The sequence below is a fragment of the Canis lupus genome, chromosome 11 (genome assembly GCF_048164855.1).
Source record: "Canis lupus baileyi chromosome 11, mCanLup2.hap1, whole genome shotgun sequence".
Taxonomy (NCBI): domain Eukaryota; kingdom Metazoa; phylum Chordata; class Mammalia; order Carnivora; family Canidae; genus Canis; species Canis lupus.
The window spans coordinates 34,906,995-34,929,386 of record NC_132848.1 but is presented as its reverse complement, the minus strand read 5'-3'; the positions used below and the strand labels follow the sequence as shown (position 1 = coordinate 34,929,386).

At 42.7% G+C, this 22,392-nt stretch overlaps 1 protein-coding gene across 3 annotated transcripts in view; it reads left to right on the top strand.

Moving 5' to 3' along the window:
* The window catches only part of POLR3B (RNA polymerase III subunit B), a 108,149-nt gene extending 87,780 nt beyond the window's left edge, over positions 1 to 20,369 (top strand). For all 3 annotated transcript variants that reach the window (XM_072844248.1, XM_072844247.1, XM_072844249.1), the window contains 5 exons: positions 7,671 to 7,774; positions 8,372 to 8,538; positions 12,185 to 12,298; positions 15,339 to 15,512; positions 19,939 to 20,369. In XM_072844248.1, coding sequence (XP_072700349.1) covers positions 7,671 to 7,774; positions 8,372 to 8,538; positions 12,185 to 12,298; positions 15,339 to 15,512; positions 19,939 to 20,068 — 689 coding nt within the window. In that variant the 3' untranslated portion in view covers positions 20,069 to 20,369. The remainder of the gene's footprint in view (positions 1 to 7,670; positions 7,775 to 8,371; positions 8,539 to 12,184; positions 12,299 to 15,338; positions 15,513 to 19,938) is intronic.
* Positions 20,370 to 22,392: the final 2,023 nt, after the last annotated feature.

Sequence of the window (22,392 nt, the reverse complement as noted above, 5' to 3'; positions counted from 1 at the left end):
CCTGTGATATGGGCACAGTGAGGCTGCGAATGGGGGAAAGTAGAGCAGTATGTGAGCCTAGAATGTTCATGTTTTCTCTTCATAATCTTCCTTAGTTTGTACACAGAGCTGAAGATAGAAAAAGACATGCGCATATAATGTGATTAGAGTTCTGTTTGAAATATGACTTTATTAAAATCAAAATTACGTGTTTATGGGCAGCCCGGGTGGCTCAGTGGTTTAGCTCTGCCTTCAGCCCAGGGTGTGACCCTGGAGACCCGGGATTGAGTCCCACATCAGGCTCCCTGAATGGAGCCTGCTTCTCCCTCTGTCTCCCTATGTCTCTGTCTCTGTCTCTCTCTCTGTGTCTCTCATGAATAAATAAATAAAATCTTTTAAAAAAAATTATGTGTTTAAGCGTCTCAAGCTTTGGTGTAAGTTCTTCCTGAAGGGAACTCATCAAAAGCAAATGTTATTTCTTTTTTTTTTTTGTTTTTGTTTTTAAGATTTTATTTATTTATTTGTTTGAGAAACAGAGATAGCAAGAGAGAACACAGCCAGGGAAGAGAGGAAGAAGCAGGCTCCCCACTGAGCAGGGAGACTGGGGCTCGATCCCAGGACCCTGAATCACGACCTGAGCCAAAGGCAGACACTTAACCGACTGAGCCACCCTAACAGGAGCCCCTAAACATTTATTATCTTGAGCCTTGCTTTTTCTGATGGTTATTTCATTTATGAGAAGGGTGAGCAGATTCCTGCTCCTTTTTAAAAAAAGGAATTTTTGACAGAAATTATCTGTTGGCCAGAGGAGTTCCCAAGTTTCCTTTCAGTGTGCAGACAAACCAAATTACTATATTTCCAGATTTCCTCCTACTTTTGCTGCCATTCACAAGGAGGGAGGAAAAAGTGGACTCCTTTGATGTGGGGGGAAAAAAAGCAATATATCACTTCCCTGAAAGCACATTTCTCAGTCTCTCATGTGAAAAAGGATTAGCACCTCCAACAAAGGTCCTGTAGATCACAGAATCGGGCAGCAATACCAAATAGTACTCCTAAGGAGAGGAAAAACTGTATTTGAGCAAGAATGTTTGTCCTGGCAAACAGAAGCTTTTTAATAACTGCAAATCTGAGATAAAGGCCTATGCTCCTCAGAGTCTCCCCGTAAATCCTCAGACAGCCAGTTTAAACAGAGTGATGCTGACTTTTGTTTTAAAATAGAAGTATAGTCTTGTCAAAATACAGTGTTTTCATGGACCGGCTCCGAATATCTTTGGTTAATAAAGATCATGTATTTAGGGATAAAATGGTTTAGAAGATTCTTCTTTGACCCTCTCCTGTCAATGGCAGTTCGTTCGAAGGCTACTTACTTCTGTGGCGTGTGAATAAAAGTTATTCCACACCTTGCTGAATTAATGTATTACGGTTTTGGTTGAGTGTTTATTAGGAGAAAAGAAAAAGTACACTGACTTTCCAGCACATTACAGAATCCTTACATGGTTGGTATAAAGAGGCTTCGGGAAGTAAGAAAACGCCAATTCTGTGTGGCATAAAAACTGAAAGTTCATTCGTTAAACCAGCTTTGGTTAAAAACCTTGCTTTTTCCAGGTATTCCTGTATTTCCTTTTTCTGGATTCTGTTTCCTAATATTGAGAGGGTGAAAAGACTCTGATTGAAAATAATAATCATACTAACAGCACCTTGTACACATGTGGCACTTGAGGCTGCCTAAAATCCTCTCTGCTCGCCTGAAGCTTCAAAGTCTGGATGTCTTTGGCTCCCTACTTTGCTTGATCCTGCTTGAATGAAAGATTCTAAGTGGGAGGGGAGAAGGGGGCCGATGGAGCTAACAGTGGGGGAGCCCCGGGACAGGACGAGGTGTAGGATGCCAAGTGACCCTTCAGAATTTTGGTCCAAAAACAAAATCTGGGAACTCTTTAATGTTGGAAATCAGGATTATTTAGTCCACATGGACCCCTTAATTGTAAGAAGTTTTTATTTGATTTACTTTTTTAAGAACAAATTTTGGTCTTCGGTAGCTAGCCAGTAACCCTCTGACCTTTCAGTAAATACCCAACTAAAGCTTTGAAATTAGGGTGTTTAGTGTTTTATGGCCCAGAATAAAAATCTCCAATTCTGTTTCCAAATAGTGTAGCCTCAACACATTTTATTAAGCTCTTGACACATTCAGCCGTGTGTATTTTGTAAAGTTCCTATGGTTATTGTTTTACAATAGCTGCTTCCAGAAGCATTGTAAGGGTTTCAATTAATCAGCCCTTTGTGTGCTTCAGACTATGCAAATTTATCACATCAAACCATTCAACTGCTCATGGGAAAGCCGTGTAAAAACTGTATTGTCTTCTAGCGCCTCCTCTCATTTAGAGTGATGTTTTAATAAGAAAGCTAATCAAGTTTTCTTATGCATTATTTATCTGTTAACATGTAAGGAAGAGCCGAATTAAAATTATGTCAACTGGGATATGGCAAGAGATGTGATAGATCTGGAAGTGATTCAACGACAAAACAAAGCTCATATGATTCAACAGTTTTTGTCTTCTCTCCTCCCCCTGGGGATTATTTAAGGTGCTGGTGTGGAAAATAAAAGGAGGTTAATTCAATAACTGGAAAGGATGGAGGGAAGAAAGGAGGAGCCACCTGTGTTAGCCTTCCCGTTTTGATTTAGAGATTTACATTTCTGAATATAGGAAGGCTAATCGAGATAAGTTCATTCAAAGCAAAACCATTTCTTCCTTGATGCAGACAGTCAAACTGGAAAGCATCTCCATGGCTTACCCCTGCCACTCAGCCCTGCTTCCCTCACTTGGTCAACTCTTTTGCCCTAGAAGTCCGCAGCCCAGGCCCTGTGAGTTGTAAAGTTAGTAGGGGACACCGTCCTGCTAATGGGAGATGATCTGAATAGCCCGGCCCCAGTGAGCTGCTTTTCGGCCTCTTCATCCAGTTGGTGCAACTGCTGCTACTCCTTCTATTCATTAGGCCGGTCTCCTCTGCTTTGCTAGTTTGCTTCCTGCTGAGAGTAATTAGGTTTCTTATATAATAATAATTCCTTGTATTTAGAATGCTGCCTTTTTCTAAGGACCTTAAAGTGCCTCTCAGACATTAGCTCATCTGTTCTTCTCACACAATTGCCTCATGAGATAGGTGCTAATTGTTCCCATTACAAAGACCAAACAACTAAGGCTCACCCGAGAAAGTGGTGCTTTCCCTGCCCAGAGTAGCACAATATCTCTTGAACAGCAGAGTCAAATTAAGGTCGCCTGATTCCTCAATAGCCTGCCTTACTTAGATCTTAGAGTCCAGGAGGTGATGAGCCCTCTGCAGATAGAAACCGCCCCCCACACTCCCTCTAGGAACCTCATTAGCACTGGGCGTGGCCGAGCGTCACTCTTTCACTAAACACCAACACTTTTCTTACACTGTGACTGATAGAGAAAAATCACAGCAGCATTTCACCCTTCGTTGGTGCAATGTTCAAATGTGCAGAGTTGGTGCAATGTTCAACTGTGCAGAATAAATAGCGTTGTCTCAGAGGTAAGTACCTGCAGAAGGTAAAAGTAGATCATTTAGCCTCCAATTAGTAGTATTTCAGCAGAACCCACTGCCAGTGTTCTCTGCAGCAGTTAGAGCATTCGAACGTGTCACGTTGGGTGGTATAAATGTTTCTACTTTCAGTATTCAGTTGTTTTAATCTGCATCGGACACCTTTCAAGTGGAGTGGAGTCCTGAACCTCTTCCTCTTTCCCCCAAGCAGCCCTTATCCCACAGCGTGGGCTTGGCAACTGAGGTAAAGGACTCTCTCCCCACTCAGAAAAGCGAGAGGCCTAACACAGATCAACCTCACAGTGCTACACTGAATCCAAAAGTGGTTATACAAGGAGGGTAGACTTGCTAAATAAAAAGTGAAACAATTAAAAAGTGAAGCAGAGTGTGGTATTCAAATGAGACCTGGCTATCAACAAAACAAAACCATTCACTAGTCAATGCTCAGCACACTTCAGTCACATCAAAAACAGCTCTTGAATTAAAGACTGCATTACAGTTTTCTTCTGCCAGTTGCTACTCCCTTTCCTGTCTTGACACGGTACTAGAATGCTTTCGGTTTTCCTTCTTTTTTTTTTTAACTTTCTTTTTATTTTTTTCTATTTGAATTAAGAGAGATCCATTACACTAAAACTAGTTTTTTAAAAAAGCCAAAAATGACTTGTGAACAAGTCATTTGCTATTTATAATTAGAAATACTTTCTAAGAATGATTCATTAGATTAACTGAACTTTCACTGGGCAAACCTATTCTTAAAATGATTTATATGTTGTTCTGCAAGGCCACGGAAATAGAAATAACAAATTGGTGTAAGATCCTCCAGTGTCTAGGACATAACCCAGAACTGTTACCGTGGGTCCCCAGATGTGCCTTTCCAGCATGGCTTGGCAGTCAGACTTGTGGCTTTAGATTCCCTAAAATTATTCTCCTTTACAATTTGAAATTAATATTGATGTTGATGGAATAACATTATTATCTTTTGGGTATTTGTGGAACCATTCTGCTCATTCTGTGTTCTGGTTTCTCCTTATTACCTATTTTCATTTCTTAAAAGGCCTGTCATGTAGTCTGTGGTTTAATTCTCTGTTGGCCCCTATGAGTCCATGACATGTTCCGGGCCTGTTCAACTGGTGTATTTGCATTTTGCTGCCAGGAGGTTGTGCTATAAACAATGGGGTTGAGACACCAGCATGAGCCAGGGGATGAAATTTTATTTTAAAATCTGAAATGCTGTGTAAGCATTTAAGGTATGAATCGGTAATTGTTTCAGTAACAGCTTCCATTAGATATGGTTTATTTGTAGTCCATCCTCTTTTCAAGGATCCAGGGGAGTGTTAACACACTGGAGCAGACTGCATATCATTTACATTTTTAAACCAGCATTAAAGGAAAATGACCATAACTTTCGAGAGTTCTAAATATTGGGAGAGATTTTATGCCTCCATCCTTAGAGAAAACAGTTTTAATTTTTCATTTGAAAATAAGAAAAGAAACCTCCCTTTGCTTTGAGGAAGGATTTGAATGATTCTGAAACCAAGAAATACCTTTTTAAAAAAGAAAAGTCTGGTTCGAAGACTGAGAGCTCTTTTCTCCCCTCTAATGAAATCTGTAGAATACAAACTTTTAAAAATCATCTGTCTCATTTGAGATTCAAGATCATCAAATTCTGTCTAAATATTTTGTTTTAACTTCTAAGCTCATTATGGTTTCTTTGTGTTAACTTGTATTAAAATCTGTCAGCTATGACTGGTCTCATAAGCACAGTCAGCGGACCAGAATAAGTTAATTATTTACTTGTGTCACTAGTGCTCTTCATCTAATGAAATGCACAGCTGTGTTAGATCTGCAGTTGGATGTGTAGCTTCCATTGTTCGGCGAGTCAGCAGAGGGTAGAAGCCCCAGTGATGGAGAGCCCTCAGTTCTTTCTGCTGTTCTGGCTTTCTGTGTCGATTTCATGGATCTTTTATCATTCACTTTCACACAAAACAAACAACACAGGGCTGTCTGCTATGGGAACCATCTTGGCATATAAAAGGGTTTTCAGAGCCTAAAGTAATTTTAAGTTAGCTAAGATTTAATTTTTGGCTTACAGGTGCCCTTGATTCGGATGTGACCAAAGCAGTTCCTCTAATGGAATGAAAAATTTCCAGAGTTACTTATATGTTTTTAAACGCAGCATCAAAAAGGGGCCAATGGAGTTATTTCCCCCCCAAAAAAGAAAGCGTACTACATTTTACTCAGATTTCAAGCAAAGTTATTAGTTTCAGATTTCAGGGGAAGGAGCATTGCTTTCATTTTAATAGCGGAGTTAAATGGGCCTGATTAAATGTGTCAACGAAAACTAAAAATACCAGATGCAAATCCCCTCTCCTAACCTCCCCCCTTGTAAGTATTCCCTACTTCTCCTTGAGCTTCTGTACCTCCTGCCCCTCACTCCCACCTTCTCCAGTTAGGGGGTGGACGCCAGCTTCCCCCTGTGAACTGTTGCTGAAGGGTGCCGAGGTCTTCCTTTGGTTTTGTTTTTAAGGGATCTAGCCAAGCCTCCACCTCCTCAACAGCCAAAGTGACATTCTGTCCAGAGCACGTCCCAGGACCAGCCTCTGCAGGAATTGCCGTTTTTAACATTTTGGTCACTGCCACACAATGTTGTTGTCGATGTACCTAGATTTACAATTTGATCTCTTTCAGAGAAGATTTCCCAGTAGCCCAAGTGTTTGTCAGATAATTTCAGTGTGGACAAGATGGATTTTTGGAGGGAAGAAAGAAGGGGTCACACACTCAGCTTGATTTAAATTCTAATATATTGTAGTTGAATTTGAAATAAACTGAACTGAATGATCGTTTCTGTGCTTCATGTAGGAAAGCATATGTTCTTTTATAATAAAACAGTACAATTTCAACCAAAAAGCCAATTAAATGTACCTACAGGCTCTAGAATTCAACACCACAAACCTGATTACCATATTGTTGGCAGCCACTAGAAATCAGAATATTAATAACCAATACTGAAATAAGCAAATGGCTTTCTTTTTCTTTAGACTTTAGCTCTTGGTGATTATAACATATCACAAAAAAAATTATTTTAAAATAGTTTGAGTGATTATGTAGAAATCAAACTGAGGAATTAAGTTTCTTGGAGAGCATTTTTTTTCAGTAGGTACAGATTGTTGATAACTTTATATACAAAGGAAAAGAAATTTTATCTTAGGAGAAAAGGATCTTATTTCTTTGTTCAAAGCCACTGCACATTCCCAATTTTAAATTATGTAGATTGGGGTTAACAATCCAAATTATGCCCTTATCCGTCCTACCAAGAAAGAGAAATTAAAAACAATTTAAGCAACAGAATCTCCTACAGGTTAGATTAATATGAAGAGAATAATAAAATACAGTTAATTTTAGAGACAATAGTGTGCATAGAGCTGGTAGGTTTTTGTTTTATTCTGTTTCTGTTCTTAGAATTCTTCTAATTCTAGCCTTTTCTTCCAATAATAACCTGGCATTTAATTTTCTTGTTCAACTTTACAACTTCAATCAGAGATCACTTTCTAATGTGTTGTCAGCTATAGGAATTAAAATTCCTTAGGGTGGTTTAGGCTCAGCCAGGGAAGCCCTGGCAAAAGCTAACCAACCAGCCAGTGCTCTGGTTGCCCCATTAGCACATCAGCCACACACGAATACTTTTTGTCACCGTTTTTTTAAAACCACAATGTCAATACACTTTTCAGGTAGTTCTGTGTTTGATAGAGGAGTCGGATCCCTCTGAGGTGGGTGTACTAGGCAGCAGATCACAGACTAGCTTATGAGGAGCAGAATTGCTGTGGACTGGAAACTTCAGAGATGGTGACAGGGCCAGGGCCCAAAGTCACCATCTTGGCTTCCGTGGCACAGGAGGTTGTGTGAGCAGCTTAGCAGCACCATCATTGTGTCATGCTAGCAGTCGGGTCCGCAGGCTGCAATGCCTCCCTGCAATGAATGCCATTTTCAAATGCTTTATTGCTGGAAATTGCTTTTGTTACTCTTGGTAGAGACCACAGAGACAGAGATAAAGGTAGCAGGGGGAGATTCCAATTAAGTACCATAGTCATCTCTTCTCCACACGTGCTGTACATGGCATGAGATCTTCTCTTCCCCAGGTGTTTGCGGCTTGATCGTCCCGCAGGAAGACATGCCATTCTGTGATTCTGGCATCTGTCCGGACATCATAATGAACCCACACGGCTTCCCATCACGAATGACGGTCAGTACATTTCTCAAAGGTACTGCTTTAAGGAAGAAAGCAGCAGTGGGTTCGTAGGAAGTATTAGCCATGTGACCCTGAAACTTATTTTTAGAAAGGGCCTTTGACCCTCTTGCCACATCACTAGGTTCCCCCAACTGTGCTGGGTTACTCTTCCCTATGGAGGGCTCGCGTGCGGAGCAGGTCTGCCCTTCCCTTTGAGAGCTGTCTTCTGAGGGATGAACTTAGCCCACGGCAAAGAGAGCCTCTTGTATTGACCCTAGTGGATCTCCCTTTCCATGGTTGTTGTTTGGCAGTCTGGCTCCACCACTTAGCAGCTATATGACTTGGGAAAGCTGCTTAACCTGTGTATACTTGAGCTCCCTCGTGTACAGGGAGGGAAGTAACTGCCTGTCTCAGTTTCTGGGGGCACAAACCTGGGTCCCACATGTCAACCTTAAGGCCACACGTTAAGAGAGCAATATATACTTGCCACTATTAATTTATCACTCTTATTAATAGTAGTAATATCACAGTCTTTGGGGGGAGTCGGCCACAGCTAAATAAATAGATCTTCTACACCACAGGAAGGGGCTCACTTGGGTTGTTCCATCCCAGGTGGGAAAGCTGATTGAGCTGTTGGCGGGCAAGGCTGGTGTGCTGGACGGGAGGTTCCACTATGGCACTGCGTTTGGAGGCAGCAAAGTGAAAGATGTGTGTGAAGACCTCGTTCGCCATGGTTATAACTACTTGGGGAAAGACTTTGTGACATCTGGCATTACAGGGTAAGTACATTTGTAGACATTTTTAAGAAAAAGTTTGATTTTATTAGAATAAGAAGTCAGAGTCTTTAAGGTATACCTTAAGATGAGCTTCACTCTTGTAAGAAATCGGACACAAGAAAATCTAAATTTGCTGTGGAGGTGTTAGCTGATGCTACAGTGATCATGTTGCACTATGTCAGCATATCAAATCAACACATAGCACACTTTAAACTTGTTCACAGTTATATGTCAATTATATCTCAATAAAACTGTGACAGGGGCGAGGAAGGGGATTGGGGATCCAAATTCACCAAACTGATAAATTAAGGAGTGGTGCTTTACTGGTGAGGCAATCATTTTAAAAGGAGAAAAGACTTAATTTACCAACATAGATTTTCTATACAATTTTTAATTATATATAATGCAAAATCCCATAACTATTGAACTTTCTCTGCATTAATAGGACAAATATCAGGTAAATTGTGCTCAGATAGCCTGAGACCTGACATTTGCATATTCATTCACTGGTGTGTGAAAGATCTAACATGTGCTAGGCATTAAGTATATAATGGCAAATAGAATAGGGTCCTTAAGCTGTGGAGCTAACCAATGATATTTGTTTCTAGACTTATTAAAAATTAAGACAAAAAAGAGTCCCTTCTTAGCAGAGCCTACCCTGACTCCTTAATCTGAAACTACAACTCTGTATTGCCCATTTCCTACTTTATTTTTCTCTCTAGCATCATTATCAAATACCCTGTGTAATAGTACTAATACCATTACCTGTCTCCTCCGTGAAAGCAGGGCTCATTTGTTTTGTTGGTTGTTTTATTTCCTGTGTCTGCACACAGCAGACTCTCCATAAATATTTATTCAATAAAGAAATGAAAACAAATCAGTACAAACAGCTCTCACCAAAATGGAGGCAGAGAATGGGTTAGGACACCTCTGTGAAGTGGAGTGTGTTCCAGCAGAGGTACAAAAGGTGAAAAGAGTAGCCCATTTGAAGACTGTTTCTTGTAGAGGGGAGTTTGACACCTTCCAAGGGGAGGTGAGGCTGCACAAGGGGAAGAATGTTCTCACGGGCAGAGCGCTTGCTCCTCCCATTAACTTGGGAGAACCAGAGATCCCTGAAATTCTCGTAAATGACAGACTTTTGAAACTTGACTCACACATGGTTTTAAAGGATCAACTCAGTTTCTTAAGTTAAGACACACATTGTGTTTTGTGCCAGATAAAACTCTGGGACATAGTGTTTATACCATTCTTCTGATGCTTCAAACTGCTTGTATACAAGTGAAACTGGGCCTGAAAGTATATGTAAGAACCCAGGACTTGATTTGGTGCTGCACATAGATTATCCAGGTGGGATTAAAATGGTCAGAATTGGTATCTGTTAAAAATATTGAGTGGTCTCTAAAATGTTCTGTCCGAACTGTGGTAACATAGATTTCCTTAGGTGTGTCATACCTAGGTGTTCTAGAAAATCACATTACAGGAAGAGAGTAATGGTCCATTTCAAAAGTGATTCATTGAAGTAATTGAGGTCCACTTCAAAATTTGCATTTGCCGTGGCAAAACATGGTCTTGGTTTTGTTCCTCATCCAGAAATAATGCAGAAGTTGACCAAAAAGTGTACAGAACAATGAATGAATTTGTTTGGCCTGCTGAACGTAGTTTTACTGAAAAATTTGGATGGGTTATGCTCTGCTTCCCATAGATAACTTTAGGCTCTGTCTACACCACCTTCCTCTGTGCCCTAGCTAGTATTTCATGTCTGCCAGTTGTCTCAGGGGCAAAGTTTGAGAAATAGTAGTGTAGCTTGTGAGTTGAAAGTTTTCCCAAAGGGCTTGCAAACACATTCACCCACCAGCTTCACCCCTTGCCAAATTCTTGAGCATAACTAGAAGGGAAAATTGCACACGCCTCTCTTCAGTGGGTGATGGATGGCATTAGGTGAGTCTACCAGGAGCAGCCACACCGAGGAGGACTGGAATCATTGATGATCAGAGATGGAAAGGACCTTGCTCTGACCCCCTTGTACAACTAGGAAACTTGGGATAAGGAGGTCACATAAGGACTGCATGACAGAGCTGGGACAGGGGTCATGTCTCCCGACACTCCGTCTTTTGTGCCCTGCAGTCCCTTCTGTGTCCCCATGAATTTGGCCATCCCTTACTGGCACAGCGGCTTGGAGGCCAAGATACTGGTGCTGGTGGTGCTGAGGGTGCTAGGAGGTAAGGCAGGGGCGCAGGGGCCTCCGCGTGGTGCTCGTGGCCTTTGCTGTTTCCGCTCCTTCTTGGTGCCATGGCCCACACGTGCACATACAGTGTTTGAGCTGGGCCAGCGCGGCTGGGAGAGCCCTAGACATGCTGCCCTGCTCACCAGCTCTCATTAACCCCTCAGACTCTCTGTGCCTGTGCCTTCATCCTCAAGATAGGAAGGACAGTGGCTCCCTCCCCTGATGCTATATGGAGCAGGTGGCACATGGTAACTTCTCCCCTTCTTTTGAGGAGGTTGTGGGGCAGTTAAACTTTCTTAGAGGCACCAACCCCCCCCCACCCCTGCTGTTGCTCCAGACTAAAGGAGAAAGGTTTCTTCTGTCAGAGCACTGAAATAGTCACCGTCTTTTATAACCCTTATTACAGTTTTTCTAAGGATTCATTGAGTCAGCTGCGTTCTAACAGACATTTACTGAGCACCAATTCTGTGCCAGGCAGGGTCACTGCTGCTAGAGCCATAGTGACCAAGGAGACAAAGTGCTGATCCTGAGGCGTTCCTCATCTGTGATGGGGAAGACCTATAATAATCGGGGAAATAATAAATGTATGTTATAATATCAAGTGGTGACAAGTGCTCTGAAGGTAAAACCAAGGTAAGAGTTGAGACAATGTGGGGGCACACTGATGGTGGGGTGGGAGGAGCACTCCTTTACATAAGGTGATAAGGGAACAGGAAGTCTCTGGGGGTGAAATGTTTCACAGCCATGTGAATACCTGGTAGAAGAATGTTTTACAAATAGTAAGTGCAAAGGCCCTGAGGCAGACAGGCTTGCTATGTTTGAAGAGCAATGAAGAGGCTGGTATTACTGGAGCAGAATGAACAATGGGGAAAGGGAATAGGATGTGAGTCTGAGAGGGGCAAGAAGCAGATTATATTAAACCTTATGGTGTGATAGAAAATTTGGATGATACGGATTCTGAGTGGTAGGAAACCATATGGAATTTAGAGCAGAAGAATAACTTGCTGTGATTTACATTTTAGGAGTCACTCTGGTTTGTTTTGTGAAAAACAGATTGTTGAGGGACAGGAACGGAGGCAGGGAGAGCAGCCAGAGGGCTGTCTGTGGGGGTCCAGGCAAGAAAGCCTGGTGGCCGGACCTGGGTGGGGGGTAGGGGTGAAGGAAGGACCATCCTGTACGTACTTATTCACAACCTTTTGAGTTTTCATTTATTAATGAAACAGTAGGTCTTCTGATATATCTATGGTGTGTTTCTATTTTCAGATATAGCCTTCTCATTCCATGCAGACTGAAAATCACCCTCCCAGTCACTCATGAACCCGTTCTGGAACAAACCAGGCCCTGCCAGTAAGGGGTCCTGGAAAAGGCTACCTCTTCTTAACCCAAACCTGATTTCTTAGCCCAAAACTCTGACATTTCTTTCAGCGAGCCCTTAGAAGCATACATCTATTTTGGCCCGGTGTACTATCAGAAACTGAAGCACATGGTGTTGGATAAGATGCATGCCCGAGCCCGGGGGCCACGAGCTGTTCTCACCAGGTAAGAGAAGGGCAGTTATAGAATTTATAATGCAGCCAAGTCTATCTTGCATTTCCTAGATGCAGCAATAAGCAGACTCAGCGAAGTTTTGGTTTCCTAGAAATGTCAAAATTTGGAGTGTTAGACATCAACAGGAATGCTGTGTGTCTGCTTAGCATGAAACAATAGCGGCTGATTCAGAATCATTCCAGAGGCTTGAGAGCAAACCCCTCACTGGTCCTGTCAGTAGTCGCTGAATATAGTCCTTGACTGTACCTGTCTGCATAGACCATCTTATTCAAAGAGGTTCATATATGAGAATGTGGACACACTTACAGACCCACCGCATTACACACATGGATACACCTGCATGCTCCCTCGTATACACAGAAAACACAAACATACAGTGTTTGGGAGCCCAAGCCACAGCTGTCATTTATTAAAACTTCTGTTACTGGAGCAGAAGATCCTGCACTGGGGTCCAGTGTGCCCCATTCACCAGTGTATTCTCCACTCTAAGCACAGTGTTGTATGTTAATGAATGGTTGGGTATAAATGTTGGGAAGGGAATCACAAATGCTAAGTTTCGTGTGTTCTGGGTACTACATTTTCTGGCTAGAAAAGCATATTTCAGGGCATTGGTTCTCCACCACAAGCACTTTGGCCTCCCAGGGGACATTTGACATCTTGGGATGTCACAGCTAGAGGTGTGGGGAGGGAGCTACTGGCACCTGGTAGGTGGAGGCCAGGAAAGCTGCTGAAGATCCTACAGTGCCCAGGGCAGCCTGCACCACAGGAAATGACCCAGCTCAGTATGAGGTTCGTGCCAAGGCTGAGGAACTGCTCCCAGGAGAGGGAGCATAGGCCTTGAGGCCAGATAGACATGGATGTGAACTCACCTCTGCCTCGTAACTTTACCACAAGTCTTGGACAGATCACTTAGCTTCTCACAGCTTCAGTTTTTCTCATACGTCAAGAGGTGACAGTAATGCCCACTTCACAGCGTGTGGGGAACAGTCAGATGTTCAGATACGGAATGTATATGGTGCCAATCCATGGGGGATGCTCCATAACTGCCCAGGTCCCTGCCTGCTTGCACTCATCATGGCTCGATGTTCCATATAGGGCAAGGGTTCAGGGCGAAGCAGTCAGTGTCTGACTTTACTTTTTTAAACCAAGGGAGAGGTATGGATGACTCAGTTCCATGACCATTTAAAACTGAGTAAATGCACATACCTGTTGAAATGCTGTGTGTGGTCCAAATTGCAGAAGAGGAAAGTGAAGTCAAGATTCTCAAGACCCTAGTGACCCAGCAGTGAGACCCAACTTGGTTTAGGTGTTCCTGTCCCTTGAGCGCTGTCCCTCTGGAGCTTCCGTTTCAGTTAGAACATCCAAAAACTATTCCAGAGGAATGAGTGTCAAACAGTTATTTTCTATTTTGTACTTTGTTGTGTACAGAGTTATTACTTCTGTGCATTCTGTGGGAAGACTACCAGGGGTGCATTTGTCCGCCCACTTTTTTGATTGGTTTAATCCAAGTTTTGGTTTCTGCCCACATGTGATCTAGCCACCTTCACTTGTCCAATGGCCACAGATGGAGGGACTCCTCTCCTATCCCAGGTATTCTGTCAGCAGATAAAGACAGCCCTTGTGCTCAGTGATGAAGTTTCCACTACAGTGTGTTCATTTTGATCATTTGTAAGTTTTTCACACGTAGATTGTCTTTGAAAGAATAATCTACAACTTAAATTGAGCTCCCAATATAACTTTGGCAACAACAAAAGGTAAAATTTCAGCATGGGTTGGCATACGCCCTGTTTACCTTTTTAAATCTAAAGCAAGCTTGAGGGAACCCTGGGTGGCGCAGCGGTTTGGCGCCTGCCTTTGGCCCAGGGCGCGATCCTGGAGACCCGGGATCGAGTCCCACGTCGGGCTCCCGGTGCATGGAGCCTGCTTCTCCCTCTGCCTGTGTCTCTGCCTCTCTCTCTCACTGCGTGCCTATCATAAATAAATAAAAATTAAACAAAACAAAACAAAATCAGCTAGCCAGGGCAGCCCTGGTGGCTCAGCGGTTTAGCGCCAACTTCAGCCCAGGGCCTGATCCTGGAGACCTGGGATGGAGTCCTACGTCAGGCTCCCTGCTAGGAGCCTGCTTCTCCCTCTGCCTGTGTCTCTGCCTCTCTCTCTCTCTCTCTCTCTCTCTCTCATGAATAAATAAATAAAATCTTTAAAAAAAAAAATCAACTAGCCAGGGAGCTCAATTTTTTCTTTTCTTTTTTTTTTTTTTTGTTTTTTTTTTTTCTCTTTTCCTTTTTAATAGTTTGTGTCAGCACTACCTGGCTAGGGCTGCCTGTGCTGTTTCAGAATCCCCTGATTGTCCCTGCACCCTGGAATCCTTTTGAAGGATTCCCAAGCACGGCAGATACATAAGCCACAGGGAAGCTCTTCAGGGGACTCATAGCTCCCAGCTCACCCCCGTCTGAGGAGGAATGGAACATGTTCATACATGAAGGACAGCTCAGACAGTGTCTGATTCCATGTGATTCCTGATCTATTCCAAATTTTAAAAAAATCCATTTGATTCTTTCCATGTTTGTTTCTCAGTAACTGGAGCCCCAACAACTACTGGGGGACCCAGGCTTCCTCCACGCTCTCTTCTGTTTAGTTTCTCCACTTTCAGACAACAGAACTGAAACATCTCTGAAAATACTCCAAAGACATTCTTCCCTGATGTGAGGACAATAACAGTAACGGTATCATGATGGTGGTAGTATGATGATATGTTGATTTATTATTCCATCACATAATATGACTTCTTACTACCACTTAATAACAGTAGCAGCCACTAGTATTGTCCTCCCATGGCTCTTTGGGAGCCTTACATCCTATGTTGTACAGATGCGGCTGAGGGGCAGGCTGAGCAGCTCCTCAGGTTACCGTCCCGTGAATGATTTGAACCAAGGTGAGCCTGCTCTGGAGCCTCGTGTGCTTGGCCAGGACGGGATGCTGCCCTTTGTTGGTTCAGCAGAATAATGACACATCTGTCTGATTTGTCTCCAAGGCAGCCCACTGAAGGTCGGTCTCGTGATGGCGGTTTGCGTCTTGGAGAAATGGAACGTGACTGTTTAATCGGCTACGGAGCCAGCATGCTCCTACTAGAGAGACTGATGATTTCAAGTGATGCCTTTGAAGTTGATGTCTGTGGGCAGTGTGGACTTCTGGGGTATTCTGGCTGGTAAGTGGGTGCCATATGCCTCTTGTACCGCACACCTTGCCTCTTAAATCATAGCTCAGGAATCGACCCCAGATCCCACCCACATATTACCCATACTGCCCCATCCACGCACTCCTAGAACTGGGGATTTTATATGTATCTGTTTAGTTTGTCTGCCTAATGCTCTGCTTTCTACACACTAGAGTTTAAATACCCAAGGAGTATGGACTTGCTCTTCTTCTTTTTTTTAAGATTTTATTTTGCAAGTGAGTTAGAGAGAGAACTAGTACAAGCAGTAGCGGGGAAGGGCAGAGGGAGAAGCAGACTCCCTGCTGAGCAGGACTTGGGACCCGATCCTAGGACCCACAGATCGTGACCTGAGCCAAAGGCAGACGCTCAACCAACTGAGCCAATTACGCACCTGATTTTGTCTTTTTAATATTTTTTCAAACACCTTTTATCACTGTTTACCTGTAAAAAAATTGCTAGCAGATCCATTGTCAGATATGAGAAGTACAGCATGTTGTAACTAGAACTTTTTAGAGAACATTTTGTTGAATGCACTTATTTAACTTCAAACCCAGAGAGCCCGGTATGTTGTGCAGGTTACGTAGCACATTGGTGACCAGGACCAGGACCTGACACCCTGGCCCCTTGTCTGTGCTCCAGCTGAACAGCAAGCTGTTTTACACCATGAATTCCATGATAGCAGAGCCTAGGTCTGTCTCAGGCACTCACTCAACACACAGAGTTTGCTGAGTGCCAGGCACTCTTCCAGGCCCAGAGTGCAGTGGTGAATAAGACACATGAATGACTGCTCACAGGGAATTTACCTTCTAGTTCATTCCAACTACATTGGAAGCCCTCCTGCAGGGGCTCCCTGCTCAGTGGGAGCCTGCTTCTCTCTCCCTCTCCTTCCCCCTCCCCCTCCTTGTGCTCTCTTGCTCTTTTTCTCTCTCAAAAAAATCTTTAAATTTATTTTTTTTAAAAAGATGAAGCTACATGTTTGTTGGTTTTGTTTGTGTAGACAGAGCATCTTTACACCTCTTAAGTGGAGAAAAGGTGTTCCTTGCACTGAGGAACAGCTACCGTGCCTTGGGTTAGTCACCTCTTGTGACCCTGACTGAGCCTGTTGGCAGGAGGACCTGTAGCTTACCATCTCCACTTACTTTCCTACCAGAGATGAGGTCTAATGAGGTCTGAAGTGGGTCCGCAGGGACAGGAAGCTGCCTTGACTCCCTAGTCAGCCTTCTCCTGACCTCCCAGAGCCTCTTCTCCCCAGGGATGCATCATCCCCTGGAGGAGAAAATTAGGCCCAGTTGTGCAATCCTTGCCAGAGTTCGAGGGCTTGAAGGTTACCTGGGCCACCTTCCCCTGCTGAGTCTCCCCTCAGTGAAGCCTCCTTCTCAGCCCTACCACCCTAGGCCTCCAGTTTCTTGGTTGAATAAAGCAAATCAAGAGCCAGAGTGAGCAAGCATCTTCAAATATAGTATATGCCTTGCTTGGTAAATGACAGACCTTTTAGCCAATTATTCAGTGGGTTTTTGCGTAGAAGAGTTGATGAGACTTGTCCATGAAGAAATCATTTCATTTAAAAACGAACACAAGAGGTGGCCATTTGCAGCTCATTCCTTTCATTAGGTTGCAGAGACAAGTGATATGATTCTAAGCATGAGACTGGCTCTTGTATCAGTGACTGGGGTGGGGATTTCAATCCGGAGATTCTATTCGCCTTTTGAAATGCATATTGAATTTGTGTTTTATTGTCCTGGCTGTGTAACAACGGCCACACAGTGTAATAGGAAGGTGCCCGGGACCAATGCCACTGTGCTTGCATCTCCAGATTTGGCACAAGGATTTTTAAGTCATTTGCTTTGAAAAGATGGTACAGAAGAACCATTTTATTAAAAATAGGGATCAAGAAACTTCAGAATGGATTTCCTTTCCTTCTCCATCCTCCCTGCATTTTCTCCTGTGCCCCCCACCCAAAGAAGAGAGAGAAAGAGAAAGCAATAGACCAGATTCTCTCACGTACTTTGACAACCTTGCCCTCTCTATCACTGAATCTTCAGGGAAACTAATGAAGGCAGTAATTGATCTCAATATTATTCTGTTAAATTCTTACCTTCTTTCCTGCTTCATTTCTGTCTCATTTAGAGATCATGTGATGGCAGTGCCTGATTTTGAAGCTCATGTGTGTCATGTGTATTATATTTGAAATCCTTTGAAAGAGGGCTAAATCAGGTTACACAGTTTAAGGGTATTCTCTGTAATTAAACAGACCTGGATGTAGTGTGTCTGATTTTGAGTGGCCCGCTTGTACCCTTGTTGCCAACAGAAAAAAATCCTAATCTAGTCTGGTAGTCTTAACAGCCTCCTTGTGTGCGGCTGTCTGGCAGAGGAGCATAATGATGCTGTGCCTTTCCATCATTACCTGGGCGTGTGTGCTGGGCAGTGTCGGGGGAGCACGGGCGTGTGTAGGAGGAAGTCGCTCTTTAATGAACAGCACAATGGAGGCTGAGTAATTAGAGCAGTTCAGAACCTTGAAACTGGCCTTTTGTCAGTGATTTGCACATTAGTAAGGCATTGCTATGGGGATGTTTACAGCAAGACTGTTGTTCAGCAGTAGACGTGAGGGGCATAAGTCACAAAAGAGAGGTCCGGAAGAAAACTGCAGAGAAAAGAAAATCCCTATTAAGATAATTAGCTCATAGAGGACGTTTCCCTGGACAGTCATTTCTCATGTGGAACCACAGCTGCCTTCTTTTGCTGCCTTTGCCCTAAAAAGTCAGTTTATTTTATTGTTTTGGGTCAGCTTCTTCCTTTTGAAATTGTTCCAGACACAGGGTAAGGTAACCAAAGGGCTTGTAATTTGTATGTGTGTGTATATGTATATATATTTCTATGTATGTGTGTATGTAGGTATATGCATTGGAACACTTTAAATGATGGAGAAATATTTAATAATAGAGAAGGTTTGAGGGCTTCCTGGATTATGAAACCAGCACGTATGGAAATTTTTAGAAAGCTTGAATTGAAGTTGCAGAGTACTATAGACAGAACCAGCAAGAAGTTGCTTCAGTTAAAACTATTTCTCCAATCTAATTAAAGCATGAACATGATTCCTGAATAAATTAAGTCAACCAGACACATTAAAAACATAGTTCTTAAATGATAATGCATTAAGAGGTCTTTAGGTGCAATCTTTTAGGAAGAAGTCTTTCACCATGTTTGTGTTAGTACTGTTGATGGGACCCAGCACTTTCTGTGTGTCCTCAATTCTCCACGGGGACCACACTGGTGGCACAGGCCTGTGCCGGCTCATCTTTCCCCTGTCCCTTCTCAAGAAGCTCACATCTGTAGCGTCACTCACACCACACTCAAAATCTTAGTACTTTTCTTTTCTAAAATATTAAAAGCTTGATTTTGGTGATTTTATAAATGATCCCTGTACTTTATAAGGTATTCAGTGTTATAAAAAAATAAAGAAAAAATGTAAGTAGTCACATTAATTCTCATCCCAAAGATGACCACTATGAACATTTTAGTGACTCTTTTTGGGACATCTGTTTGTGAGCCTTAGCTGCCCCAGACTCGAGGTGTAGGGTGAGGTCCTATTTTGGTCTGAAACCTGAGAGGATAGTTTGCTTTCTCCCTGGGGAGACTCTTCATTAGTTGTAGCCATTAATTAAGAACTAAGTTCGGTTCCCTGGCTCTTCCTGAAGGAAGAGAAAAGAAAATTCTAATTGGAATAGACATGTCTTGATCAGGAGCACAGGCTTTTGTAGGGATTTGATGGAAATATATGCACACAGGGAGAGCATGTTGTAAGTACAGTAGCTTCTACTAGTTGAAATAACCAAGCTTGAAGAGTGCTGGAAAAATAAATAACATTTGATGGCCACCACATTCTATATGAAAGCCTTGTGTTCCTCATCACACTGAAAGTGTCTCAGTGACAGATGAAATTGTAATTGTTGAAAATCATGCCTTGAAGAGTATAATATAATAAATTTCTATCAAATACTTGGAGATTGAATTGATTTTCAAAGTTTTCAACAATGAAAAAGTCTAAGTCTGAGTGACTTCAAGACGGCTCAGATTTCTGGGCCTCACTCAAAACAAGTAAATTGGAAAATGTTTTGCATTGTAAAGAGAAAGATCTAGAAACATGGTAGTAACTGAATGAAATTGCACGCTTTTAAAACTGCAGGAGTGATAGGTGTTTTGTTTTTCCTTTTGCTTCTTGGATGCTGCTTTTTGGGGACTGAGGGAGACTTGGAGGGGGCACAATGTACATATCTGGTAGCAGGCAGGACTGAACCCCAATGAATAGAATAGACTGATAGGATGGCAGTAAAACTTTGTAGAGAAAATTCTTACTTCTATATGCAGGGCTTCGTTGCCGAGTCACCGTCCCTCTAACATGTACTGATTTGGGTTTCAGGTGCCATTACTGCAAGTCATCATGCCATGTGTCTTCCCTCCGCATCCCATATGCCTGCAAGCTGCTCTTCCAGGAGCTGCAGTCTATGAACATCATCCCCCGGTTAAAACTGTCCAAATACAATGAGTAAGGACAGAAAAGGTGATTATTTAAAGAGAACAACCGGTAGTTCCAACACAGTGGATAGTAGAGGGGATTGAGGACCACGTCTCCTTCTGTAATTCCTTTGAATGTACCCCCTCAAAGAAGAAAGATGAGGAGGCTTTCTTACACTAGGGATGGACCACGCAGCCTTGATCAGTGAGCCACGGGCACTGGGAGATATATGCTGCCAACACGGACAGTGATGCAATGTCTTGTTCCTGTACTGAATGCGATTCACAAATGGATGTGACCTAAAAGATAAATAAACTTTTATTTATGTTCTGGTATCTTGACATCTACTCATGAGAAAGATCAAGTGAATGGTTATATTTTTTTAATATCTTTTTTTTTTTTTTTCCCAGAAACCATTCCAGGCAACTCTGATAATTTTGAGGAGAGTTCTCTATCCTTCTAGGAAGTTTTCAGTTCTCTAACAAAGATTAGAAAGTGCGTGTTCCAAACTGAGACATCCTTGAGGAAAAAAAATTGTGTCGGGTCGATATTTCTATAAACTAGCAGATACAGCATTTGAATAGGTGTTTGAGAAATACCATAATATGAAGTGGCCAAAATTGTTGAGTTCGTCCTGCTATGGTTTTCTTTTTTCAAGTTATTTGTAAGTTCCTTGTTTTAACAACTACCAATTAGATTCCTATTTTAGGTAATGATAGAGTAAACTTTTTCAGGCCACCCTCGAAGCCCTTTTCCCCTCAAGGATTTGCCATGTTGGAAGTGGCACAAGGACAAGAGACTGAAAAGCCACACCAAAGCGCCTGAGAGGCCACAGCCCTGACCTGAGCTTTGGCAGAGCACAAGAGCTGGAAGACAAAACCGTGAGCTCAGAGTTGCCCAGACACCCAAACAAGAAAGGCCAACATCCCAAGTAGAAAGAAAGCTCATTGAGGTGAGCCCAACTTCTCTACCACCTTTCCCTTTTATGAGTCTGCTCAGGCTGCCACAACAGAATACCACAGACCAGGTGGCTTACACAACAGAAATGTATGTTGTTGCCATTCTGGAGGCTTGAAGTCCAAGATCAGAGTACTTGCCAACAGGTTTGGTTTCTGGTGAGGACTCTGTTCCTTTCTGGCCACAGATGGTCACCTTCCCACCGTGTCCTCACACAGCCTTTCCTTGATGTGCATGAGGAGAGCAAGCAAGCTCTAGTGTCTCTTCCACTCCTTGAAAGAATTCCCTTTCCTGTCACATTATGGCTCCTGTGACCTCACTTAACATTAATCACCTCCTTAAAGGCTCTACCTCCACACACAGTCCCATCGGAAGCTGGGGCTTCAACATAGGAGTTTTGGAGGGACACAATAGTCCTCAAGGCATTTGCCAACTCGGAACGCACAGGTGGAAATACTAGCAGTGTCTGCTCAAGCTGAACGTACCCAGCAATCTCCCTCATAGGTGTATGTATGCCCAGCAGACGCATATCCATACATGTCACCAATGGGCATGTACCAAAATGTTTCCCACAGCATTATTTATAGTGGTCCCGGTTTATAAATAATCCCTGCCCACTAGCAATAGGATAAATGTTGGTATGTTCACACCATGGAACACTAGACAGCAAAGAAAAAACTTAACACTATTATAGATACATCTCACAGCTGTAATATTGGGTAAAAAAAAAACGCACACACAAAACAATACATACTGTAGTGGTTCCATTTAAGGTCAAAAATAGGCAAAACTAATCCAAAATCTAAGAAGTCACAATAATAGTTCCTGTCTGTAGAGTGGGTGGCTAATGAGTGGAGCAGGAAGGCCTCTAGTTTGCTGGTAGTATTGGCGGGGGGCGGGGGGGGATGGATTGAGTGTTGGTTACATGGGTGTGTTTATTTTATGAAAATCCATTGAGCTATATACACAGGATTTTCCATTTTTCTGAGTATGGTATACTTTAAGTTTTAAAAAAGGACACAGGTTCTAAATCTGTGTTTGTCTCTTAACTTCATAGCTTTGTTACCCCAAATAGAACACAACTGTCTTCATTCTTTTAGTTGCCTCATTTTTTGGTTTCTCTCATCTTCAAAATGGGAATGATACTGACACCTAGGGCCTTTTTAAGATTAAATGAGATAATACATCCAAAGGACTCAGCACAGTGGCACCTAACAGATGTTCACAGATGTTTGTCATGTTTTCTTTGATACCATTCTCCCCCACAGCGCTGCTGGGACAGTCCATAGCCAGTACCACTTCGTGGGAAAGAGGACAGGCAGATGCTGAGTTTGCTTTGGAAGAGGGAGTTTGGAAACTGGGACCAAGTGCGGAAACTGTAGGGTTTTGCACAAACTGCCT